This window comes from Panthera uncia (genome assembly GCF_023721935.1).
Source record: "Panthera uncia isolate 11264 chromosome C1 unlocalized genomic scaffold, Puncia_PCG_1.0 HiC_scaffold_3, whole genome shotgun sequence".
Taxonomy (NCBI): domain Eukaryota; kingdom Metazoa; phylum Chordata; class Mammalia; order Carnivora; family Felidae; genus Panthera; species Panthera uncia.
In genome coordinates, this window is record NW_026057584.1 from 3,415,372 (window position 1) to 3,427,422 (window position 12,051).

General features: G+C 39.5%; 1 protein-coding gene across 3 annotated transcripts in view; it reads right to left on the bottom strand.

Moving 5' to 3' along the window:
• Window positions 1–2,208: 2,208 nt before the first annotated feature.
• The window catches only part of RBM44 (RNA binding motif protein 44), a 34,512-nt gene continuing 24,669 nt past the window's right edge, over window positions 2,209–12,051 (bottom strand). For 2 of the 3 annotated variants that reach the window (XM_049614581.1, XM_049614580.1), the window contains exons 11-15: window positions 11,412–11,491; window positions 11,237–11,307; window positions 9,035–9,281; window positions 2,562–2,707; window positions 2,210–2,421 (exon numbers count right to left, since the gene is read on the bottom strand). In XM_049614581.1, the coding sequence (XP_049470538.1) occupies window positions 2,298–2,421; window positions 2,562–2,707; window positions 9,035–9,281; window positions 11,237–11,307; window positions 11,412–11,491 (668 nt within the window). In that variant the 3' untranslated portion in view covers window positions 2,210–2,297. Of the gene's footprint in view, window positions 2,422–2,561; window positions 2,708–9,034; window positions 9,282–11,236; window positions 11,308–11,411; window positions 11,492–12,051 lie in introns of all 3 variants that reach the window. The other variant, XM_049614582.1, reaches the window with a different exon arrangement.

The window sequence follows — 12,051 nt, forward strand, 5'->3', positions numbered from 1 at the left end:
CTCCCCTTACTATAATAAATCTGAATGTTAGCTTTTGTGTGTAATAAATCACCTTCAAAGCTTAGTAGCTTGAAACAATGGCCATCTATTGAAGCCTATAAATCCACAGTTCAGCAATGGGCTGGACTCAGGGGAGTGATTCTTCTCGTCCTGGTCAGGCTCACTAGGGCCTTCAGGGGCAGCTGCCAGGCTGGGGAGGTGATCTCTGGATCTAGGCCAAGTCACACGTTTGGGGGCAGCTGGTTACAGGCTGGGATGCCTCGGCTGTCTTCCCTGTAATCTTTTGTCCTCTAGCAGATGGGGGCTTCATGTGGTTTCAGAGAGCAGAGTAATCACGTCCTCTTGAAGACCAGGCTTCGAAATGGCACAACTTGTCAAAGCAAGTCAAAAGGCTGGTCCAGATTCAAGTGGGTGGGAAAACAGACTGCACATCTTGATGAAAGGAGCCTCAAAGTCACATTGCACACGGTCATGAGTGCAGAGAAGAGAACAGCTATGGCCATTTTTGCAACAGTCTATCACATATAAGAATATGTGTTTTCTTCTTTTTTAAAAAATATTTATTTTGAGAGAGAGAGCGCACACGTGTGCGATAGAGCACGGGCATAAGCTGAGGAGGGGCAGAGAGAGAGAGGGAGAGAGAGAGAGAATCCCAAGCAGGCTCTGCATTGTCAAGGGTGGGAACCCGACTCAGGGCTTGGTCTCACAAATTGGAAGATCACAACCTGAGCTGAAATCAAGAGTTGGATGCTTAACCAACTGAGCCATTCAGGCATCCCTATAAGCATGTATTTTTTTAATGTGTCTGATAACTTAAACATTTGGAGTCCCTGTGGGTAATTTCTATAATCTAGTGTTTATGCTAATTTTCATTCATGTGGTCTCACTTCATTTATTAGTTATTTTGGATTGTGCACTCTTATTTACTAAATAACTGGTATGTGCAAAATTGTTGGCAGAAATGATTTGAAGCCTAAAATGATACTGCTTTATTCCAGAGAATTCTTGTCTTCATTTCCTCTAGGTGCATGAAAGAAATAACCCCAGATCCCTCCAACTTAGGAAATAACTTCTGAAGCTGAGTTACAGTCTCTCTGAGGAACTCTGTTTCTGGTTCAGTTACTTAACCTGCTGAGGTTCCAACCCATTGCTGAGAGTTCACCAACGCCCCATCTCCCTGGCTTCAATGCCATCCGAGGGTCCCTTAAACTAGCTCCCCCTCTGCCAATAATAGCACGGAAAAAGTGGTCCCGACACTGGGCACGTTTCCCTGAGACTCATCGCTGCACCCTGGCCCACCGATTCCTCATTACCTCGACAGCTCCCCAGTGCCTTGTTTAAACAGATATTCTTTAAATTTATTCGGCTTTTTGAGCTGCTGTCTATAAAAGCTGGCTTTAATCACCTAGACAGGTATAAGTGAAAACAAATCCCCATTCACTATAACAAAAGATCCTATGTTGGTGCATGTAATTAAAAAACATATACACAAATTCTTTGATATACTTTTCTTCAAGAGATGGAACTTAATCCCCTCTTGTGGAGTATGGATTGCACACAGTGACTCACATCTAAAAGAACGTGACAGAAACCACGGAGTGTGACAGGTCACAAAGAAACTGGAGCGTCCATCTTGCTCCGCTCTGGGGAACCAGCTGCCACAACGTACAGATACTGCAGCCCCGAGGAGAGGCCCATGCGGTGAGGCCTGTGTGGCCAACAGTCCTGGGAATGAGCCGTCCTAGCAGCACATCCTCCAGTGTCCGTCAAGCCTCCTGATGACTGCAGCCCAGGCGACACCTTGCTGCAACATCACAAGAGTCCCTACGTTAAAACCACCCAGCTAAGCCACTGCTGAATCCTGACCTGCAAACTATGAGATGATAAATGTTGTGTAGGCCAATCAAGTTTTGGGTAACTGGTTTTGCATTAAGAGTTAACTAATACGGTGTATTTGCTTTTTAATTTTATAATATCATTATTTTTAAATTTAATACTATTTCTATTTGAAAACAAAATCAATAGCTTAAAAAAATTGTTTTTTAATCTTAGAGAATGCATGAGCACAAGTGGCGGAGAGGGACAGAGGGACAGAGAGAATCCTACGCAGGCTCCATGCTCAGCACAGAGCTCAACACGGGGCTCAATCCCATGACTCTGAGATCATGACCTGAGCCAAAATGAAGTCAGATGCTCAATCTACTGAGCCACCCATGCGCCCCAATAGCTTACAATGTTTAAGTAATATTTAAATATAAAAGATATGCTTAATTTACCTCTTGTTGCTTCTTTTATTCCTAACTGGAATCAGAGTTTTTCAAAACAGATGAAGTCATTTCCACAATAGTATTAATAGATAAGCCATTCAGAAAACCTTTATGATTTACTCTTACTTCCTGAAGAGCATCTATAATATGGTCTCTATGCAAAAGGAAAACACACATGAGCACTTGTCCTTTCCAAAGCAGCACATTCTAAATATGGGTAAGCTATTGCATTGAACTATATTTGTACATAAAAATACTAAAACCACTTAAAACACAATTGAAGTCATTCATTACCTGCTAACTTCTGGATGTAGTTCAGCCAGTCTCTTCATGATTTTGGTAAAGCTACGCAGATTCAACGTATTTGGAGGTATGAATCGAATAGGAGTATCAGGTAATAATTTAGGAGATTCAATCTGTTTACAATTCTTCTTGACACCCTAAGTAAGCATGTTAAAGTTTTCTTAAAAGCAGGAACCATTATATAGACACGTCAGCTTATGTAATTAAAACAGAATTTAAAATTATAAATGGTAAAATCGAAATTCCTAAGAAATTTACTTTGATTTGGGATTATTTACATCAAGCAGATTTCCTTGAGCCGTGTTCAGAGCCATGTTAGTTAAAAAAAATGCCACACCTGTTCTCTAATAGTAGTTACAAAATATTTGAAGCTATGTCTAAATCAGTCTTTCTCAACTGGGATTCTTCATCTGACCCACAGAACAAAGGTATCAACTACTTTCTCAATTTCCCCAAAGATAGGACATAGCTAGTTCCATTTCTGGTGCACAGAAGAGAGGTTAATTCCCCATATACAGTGGGTATCTTAGGCTTAGAGCACGGAGGCTTAATTCTTACCCAACCTGACAGAGGAAGGCTGGTTTACATGGTAACTGTAAATATCCTACATTTTATTTACTAAATATATAATCAATACAAACTATGTCCAGAAGTGGGCCACATACTATGGAGGGAAAGCTAGTGATGTAAATTAGAACCCCTTCCACTTATGAAAGTTACAATCCAATCAAACAGACGACAATAAAATGATTAATTACTATGAACTGTGAAAGTTGGCTATAAATTGTAGGAAACCACTGTATATCCCATAAAAGTTTAAAAAAGGAAGGGCTGAGACTTTAAAGTTTAAATAAAAAGACAGGCCGAGATATACGAAATATTATACCTATCCCAGAATATTACCTATTTTACTTAATTGCTTAATACTGTATCTCCTTCACTAGCTTTAGGCTGTATAAGAACACATATTTTTTGGTCTGTTTTGTTCACTGCTGCCTTCCCAGTGCTTAGAGTATTTATGTATACAATGGGTGTATAATCACTTGAATAAATGAAAGTTTGGGATACAATTGATAGCTCAGCCACAGAAAAGAGGAGATTTCTAAGAAAGAGCCCAATTACTGGCAAACAACAACACTAATAGTTACATCGACTGAGTGCATTTTCTGTGCCAGGCACGGTTCTAAAATTTTTTTTGTATTAACCTCATTTAAACCTCACAACATTTGCCAAGTAGGAACTATTATTCCCGTTTTAAGATAAGGAAGCTCAGACACAGAGATTAGGTAATCTGCCCAGTCACATAATGAGCAGACAGCAGAGAGGTTCTGCCTCTCGTTGTAGACAATAAGCCTCTTCTGAATAAATGAATGTGATGAAAAAATCTTGAGAATCTGAGAAAAGAAAGGTGACAATATCTCACATATTAAATAAGAATTAACTCGGAGGGAGGAGTCAAGATGGCGGCGTAAGGGCACCCGAAGCTTGTCTCATCCCTCCAACACAACTAGATAGTTATCACATCCTTCTGTACACCCTACAAATCAAGCAGAGAGAGAACAAAACCTGTGAGTCTACAAGTAGAAAAGTGACCACCTTCTGGAAGGTAGCAGGTGTGGAGAGTTGACTTGGGGGAGATATAACTGTGGGTCCAGCCGTGGGGAGTGAGCCTGCTTATGGAGGCTGCCCCAAAGTAGTATAAGCTTCAGAGGGCAAAATCTGAATTTTTAGCACTTTGCTATGGTGGGGGATGTGCCTGGCTTAAAGGTGCTCAGGTTGCAAAGTGGGGTGCAGTTGCACGAGTGAGAACAGGTGGTGCCAACGTGCTGCACGGTTCCAGGCACAGGAGCGGGACGGCCGCTGAGGGCAGCGAGCAGGGCGCAGGCTGTCTGCTCTATTTTGTGATAAACTCCAAACCACTGCGGGGTCGTACCACCACTTTCCTTGCAAGGTCAGAAAGCAAATGGCAAAAGTGCGGGGAGACCCTCCCCCAGAGGAACAGTGCCAATCCAAGCAGGAGTGCCTGAAATTTGGAGTTTTGAAACTCAGTTGCACATCTGAGATAAAAAAGTTCAGACACAGGCAGGGTGAATGCAGAGTTCTGACGGAAACTGGGGGATGCAAGAAGGGTGACTGATTACTCTTCTGTGAGGGTTCCCTGAAGAGTAGGGATGCAATCTTTCATCCTGGGCTAGAGAGCAAGGCACGGCCATATTCATTCCACCCATCAGGCATGAAAGCCTTCAGGGGGCAAGACAGCGCCACATAGTGGAGGACAGGACCACTTACACCTGCCTGCCCCCCTGCACCCTGGAGGTGCATCTCCACTGAAATAAGTCAGCCTGAGAATCAGCACAGCAGGCCCCTCCCTCAGAAGACCAGCATAAACCCCTCTCTTGCACCAAGTCTATTGATCATAGTGCTGCAAAGCTTTAGCTCCAGGGGAAATAGGATCTAGCTTGCTGTTTACTTTTATTCTTTAAATTTTTTATTTTTTTCATTTTTTTCAAATCCTTTTAAATTTCTTATTATTTTTAAAATTTATGTACATATTTTTAGATATGTTTTTTTATTTATTTTCATTTATTTAAAATTTTTGAATCTAGATTCTTTTTACAAGCAGACCTAAACACACCCAGGATCTAGTTTGTTTTTGTTTTTTCTTTTTTTGTTTGTTTTGTTCTCCTTCTTTTCTTTCTGGACAGAATGACAAAATTAAGGAATTCACCCCAGAGTAAGAATAGGAAGTAGATCTCATGGCCAGAGATTGAATCAATACAGATATAAGTATGATGTCTGAACTAGAATTTAAAACAATAGTTATAAGGATACTAGCTGGGCTTTAAATAAAGCATGGAAGACATCAGAGAATTCCTTCCTGCAGAGATAAAAAAAAAAAACAAAAAACAAACCTAAAATCTAGTCAAGCCAAAATTAAAAACGCCATAACTGAGATGCAAACCCAAATGGAGGCCATAAAAATGAGGATGGATGAAGCAGAGGAGCAAATCAGTGATACAGAAGATGAAATTATGTAAAATAATGAAGCTGAAAAGAATAGGGAAAAAGCTAACAGATCACGGAGGTAGATTTAGGGAACCCAGTGACTTATTAAAAAGGAGTAATATTTGTATCATAGGAGTCCCAGAAAATAAAGAGAAAGCAAAAGGGGCAGAAAGTTTATTCAAACAAAGTAGCTAAAAACTTCCCTTATCTAGGGAAGGACACATACATCTAAATCTAAGAAGCAGAGAACTCCCATCAAATTCAACAAAAGTCGACCATTGCCAAGGCATATCACAGTCAAATTCACAAAATATTCAGACAAGGAAAGAATCCTGAAAGCAGCAAGGTAAAAACAAAACAAAACGAAACAACACCTTAACCTACATGGGAAGATAGAGCAGGTTCACAGGAGCTCTGTCCACAGAAACTTGGCAGGCCAGAAGGGAGTGGCAGGATACATTCAACAAGCTGAATGGGAAAAATATGCAGCTAAGAATTCTTTAACCAGCAAAGCTGTCATTCAGAATAGGAGAGATAAAGAATTTCCCAGACAAATAAAAACTAAAGGAGTTAGTGACCACTAAACCAACCCTGTAAGAAATTTTAAGGGGTACTCTCTGAGTAGAGAAAAAAAAGACCAAAAGCAACAAAGACTAGAAAGGACCAGAGAACATCACTAGAAATACGAACTCAATAGGTTAACACAATGGCACTAAATGTGTATCTTTCAAGAATCGCTCTGAATGTAAATGGACTAAATGCTCCAATCAAGACACAGGGTATCAAAATGGCTAAAAAAGCAAGATCAATCTATATGCTGCCTACCAGAGCCTCATTTTAGTCCTAAAGACACCTGCAGATTGAAAGTGAGGGGATGGAGAACCATCTATCATGTTAATGGATGTCAAAAGAAAGCTGGAGTAGCCATACTTTTATCAGATGAACTAGAAGATCTAACAATTATAAATATTTATGCCCTCAATGTGACTCCCAAATTTATAAACCAATTAATTAACAAACATAAAGAAACTCATTGATAACAATACAAGAATAATAGGTGACTTTAACACCCACTTACAGCAATGGACAGATATTTCTAAGCAGAAAATCAACAAGGAAACAGTGCCTTTGAATGACACATTGGACTGCGTGGGATTAACATATATTCAGAACATTTCATCATAAAGCAGCAGAATACACATTACTTTCAAGTGCACATGGAACATCCTCCAGAATAGATCACATACTGGGGCATGAATCAGCCCTCAACAAGTACAAAAAGACTGAGATCATACCATGCATATTTTCAGACCACATGCAATTAAACTTGAAGTCAACCACAAGAAAAAATTTGGAAAGCCCTCAAATACATGCAAGTTAAAGAACACCCTACTAAAGAATGAATGGGTTAACCAGGAAATTAAAGAAAAAATAAAAAATACTTGGAAGCAAGTGAAAATGAAAACACAACAATTCAAAACCTTTGGGATGCAGCAAAGGCAGTTCTAAGAGGAAGAATATCTCAGGCCTATCTCAAGAAGCAAGAAAGGTCTCAAATACACAACCTAACCTTACACCTGAAGAAGCTAGAAGAATTGCAAATAAACCCTAGAGCCAGCAGAAGAAGGGAAATAATAAAGATTAGAGCAGAGATAAACGATGTAGAAACAAAAAAGACCTAGTAGAGCAGATCAACAAAACGAACAGCTGGTTCTTTGAAAGAATTAATAAAATTGATAAATCTCTAGCCAGACTTATCAAAAAGAAAAGAGAAAGGACCCAAATAGATAAAATTATGAATGAAATTACGAATGAAAAATTATATGACAACAAAGCGGACAATCTGGAAGAAATGGGACAAATTCCTAGGAACTCACAAACTACCAAAACTGAAACAGGAAGAAATAGAAAACTTGAACAGACCCAAAACCAGCAAAGAAATTGTATCAGTAATCAAAAATCTCCCAACAAACAAAAGTCTTGGGCCACATGGCTTCCCAGGAAATAATTCCTATTCTTCTCAAATTGTCCCAAAAATAGAAGTGGAAGGAAAACTTCCAAACACATTCTATGATGCCAGCATTACCTTGATTCCAAAACCAGGCAAAGACACCACTAAAGAAGAGAATTACAAGCCAATATCCCTGATGAACATGGATACAAAAATTCTCAATAAAATACCAGCTAATCGAATGCACCAGTACATTAAAAGAATTATTCACCATGACCGAGTGGGATTTATTCCTGGGCTGCAGGGTTGGTTCAATATTCGCAAATCAACTGTGATGTACCACGTCAATAAAGAAAAAAGAACCATACGATCCTGTCAAAAAATGCAGAGCAAGCATTTGAAAAAATACAGCCTCTATTCTTGATAAAAACCCTCAACAAAGTAGGGATAGATGGAACATATGTCAACATATGACCGCCATGATGAGCACCGGTTGATATAAGGAAGTGTTGAATTACTACACTGCATACCAAAAACTAATATTATACGGCATATTAACTAGGTGGAATTTAAATGAAAACCTAAAAAAAGTTAAAAAAAGCCAAAAAAAATGGTCAAAACATGAACAGCATGAAATGCCATACACACAACAACATGGATCAATCTCAAAGGAGCTCAGACAAATAAGGTACATGGTATCATTTTTTTTTTTTTTTAAATTTATTTTTGGGACAGAGAGAGACAGAGCATGAACGGGGGAGGGGCAGAGAGAGAGGGAGACACAGAATCGGAAACAGGCTCCAGGCTCCGAGCCATCAGCCCAGAGCCTGACGCGGGGCTCGAACTCACGGACCGCGAGATCGTGACCTGGCTGAAGTCGGACGCTTAACCGACTGCGCCACCCAGGCGCCCCGGTACATGGTATCATTTATATGACATTCTGGAAAAAGTGAGATCATAAGAAAAGGAAATGGAACATAAGACAATATTCTGGAATGATGTTCTAGAATGCCAGGCACTTTGCTGAGCAGTGGAGAGATGGGAGTGAATGAGGCGACTTCATCTCTGTTCATGTGGTGTTTTAAGACCCTGATAAGGCAGAATCGGGGGCATATATAACGCAATCACTTTATTTTGTGGTTTTAACAATTTTGTGCTAAGATTAACTGTGTAAAAAGGATGATGAGAGCGTAATTAACTACTTGCACAGCAATACTGTCTGCGAAATGAGAGACAAAAAAAATACTGGCAAGCACTGGTGAAGAGCCTAATTAATGGTAAAGAGAAATGAGTCTCTAGCCAGGTCTACAAAGATCTACATTCCCCCTCCACCGCCAAGAGCTACTGGACTGGCACAAAGAACAGGTTAGGCTGGGTCCAAGGTTCAGGTTACCATTCTCGTTCCCACTTCAAGATCCCTGATTCTAGAGTTACTTGTTCTGCAAAGCTCCTTATTGCAGCCTGGCACATACAGAGACCATGTACGGGATCCATCAAGAAAACTAACCTCGCTGTCTTGCTCAGATCCCAGCTGCCTTGGCCTAGTTCTGGGCAATCTCGAAACAGAGGAGGCTGAGCTAATTTCCTTGCTGGTGCTTCTCTCCATTCCATTTTTGTAGGAAAGAGATGATGTATATTCTCCAGGAGTTTTCACAAGACGCACATTTACCGATTTCCCATTTATTTCTATCCCATTCATTTCTTTCACGGCCATCTTCGCATCAATGCTTTTTTTAAAAGCAAGGGATGCATACCTAACACATAAAAGCAGAAAACCGAAAGGTTGTTAATGACTTTAAATTGCCTCAAACTTCACTTTGTAACTACTGGATAAGAAAAATACGTATCTTTTACAAGACAGCTGCTCTTAAAAATAAAAAAGTTACTCTACTTACCTTAGATTAGAATTAGGAAGAATATTTATTTAGAGGAACTGAATAAAACAAACTAAAGGGGAAATAAAAGATAGCATTTCTTATGAATTCTCTATTGATTTTATACTAAAATTTACTGGGAAACATTTGCAAAGTTGCTATCTGACAGACCAACACAGATTAGTTGTTTTAGGACAGCTGGTTATCCATTCTAAAGAAATTAGAATTAATCTCTATACACAAACATAACCTCCAGGTAGATCAAAGGCTTAAACTGTGGAAGGCAGATTTTAAAAACATTTGGCAGAATATGTAAGAGAATGTCCTCAGGACCTTGATAGGGACAAAATAAAAGGGCCAAAAAAGAAGTCAGAAAATCCAGCCAGAATTTTAACCATCCATCTGAAAATGAGTCACCTTTCTGTAAGCACCGGCTCTAGGTGTGTCAACGGAAGGACATACACCAAATCTGAAAAGGAGTTGTTTTCAAAAGAAGGGACTACGAATATATTTTCATAACCTCTTGTATTTTTCCTTTTGGTTGTGCCTTCTAAATTTCCACACAAAATGTGTAATATTTCAAGCAATAAAAAAAACACAAAGTTTTTTTAAAAAAAGATGCAACAAATACTAAAAAAATATTTCACATCGAGTGATACTTCAAGGATTACAAAACTAATTTAATGTAGTGAAATGCATTAACAACATACCAATAGGTCAAATTAACCAAGCACATGATCTTGAGTGACTCCATTTAAGACAAAATTCAACAACTATTTTTAATAAATTTCAACCCCCAACTACAGACAGGATATTTTCTTAATTGGTAAAGACTTTTATATCTGAAATAGAAAGCTATCATCATTAGTGATAAAACAGTTAAGGCCATTTCCATGAAATTATCACCATTACTATTTGATACTTTTGAATGTTCCTACAATCATCACAAAACAGAAAGTGGCACGATACATATTGGAAATGACTATATGCAGACGATGTAAAAAATAGAAAAGCCTCAACCAAAAGGTAATTAAAAAAATAAAAGTACAATTTTCTGAGCACTATTGGATGCTAGGCTTTACTCATATTGCTTTACTTATTTAATGATAGTTTCACAGCTGTGAAGGTACTATTGTTATCCTCACTTTACAGATGGGAGCCTGAGGTACAGAAAGGTTAAGTAACTTGCCCAAATTTATTCAGCAAGCTACTGATGCACCTGGGAACGGAACCCAAACCATAAGCCGTCTGGCTAAATTAATGGCAAATCAAAAGGTACAATGAAAGATTTGATTCAGAACAGCACCAATTGACTTCAGCTCAGGTCATGATCTCATGGTTCATGAGTTCGAGACCCACACTGGGCTCCGTGTTGACAGTATGAAGCCTGCTTGGGATTTTCTCTCTCCTACTCTCTCTGCCCCTTCCTGCCCAAATAAATAAATAAACTTAAAAAAAAAAAAGAACAGCACCAATTGGGGCACCTGGGGGGCTCAGTCAGTTAAGCATCTGACTTCAGATCACGTCATGATCTCACGGCTTGGTTCATGAGTTCGAGCCCAGCAGCAGGCTCTCTGCTGTCAGCATGGATCCTGTTTCGGATCCTCTGTTCGTCCTCCCTCTCAAAAATGAATATAAAGAAAACCAAACGCCTCCAATTAGTGACTTTAGCTAATGTGTTTAACGTAGCTAACGTGACTCCCTCTACCAGGCTGGGAAACCTCCGTGGCAGTGGCCCTGGATTTTAGCAGGGCTGTGGCTGATGTCCACTACAGAACTTCTGGCACATGGCAGACACCCAGCAAGCGCACATTTACTGAATGTGGGACACATACCTGTAATTAGTTGAATCATAGATCGCAATTTCAGAAACTTGGTATTTCCGGAAATGAGACCTTAAGTCAGCCTAAAAGAAAAGTAAAAGTTTGTGAAAGGTAGGGAGAAAAATAATCGAAATATGAACAATTCATGGGTTGTACAATGAAACTCAAAAAATGAGTCCTGGCATACCTCAGAGACTGAAGGGCAGAGACCACCGACATGTATCAAATAACCTTTCTCTTTTCGTAAAGGTTCAGTATTTTTCATTTCTGCTTGTAGAGAAACAATGTAGAACAGAAGATGACCGTTATTGTTGTGATATCTGAAAAGAACCCTGAAACCTTTTTTCTTATGATTACAAAGCTCAGTACGCAGTTATTACCAAATATCAGCACTAGACTGAAGACCGAGAGCCTAGAGTACAGGTTGAAGGTTTGGGGGCCTTAAACCCATCATCCTCAAAACACAGAGACTGGATCGGTTGATACTAAGCCTCTTGCAGCTCAAAAACGGGTCAATAACGTCTAATCAGATAATCGAGTACATCATAACCAAGAAAGGCGTCTTTCCCTTGCCGTTGGTGCAGAGAAGTGCTGTCTACGATGCTGGATGCACACAGGATCCTAGCTGCCCCCATGGTAACACTGGCCAGGGTTTATGTTTATTCCTTTGCTGGGGAAGCATCCCACCAACAAAACCTTCAAAATCAGAAATATATCAGCCTGTGGCAGTGGTAACGGCACATTGAAAAAAAGGGGGGGGGGTACAAATAACTTGATTTACATAGCACTTTTTGGGAACCACAAATATTAGGATTACAGATGTATTT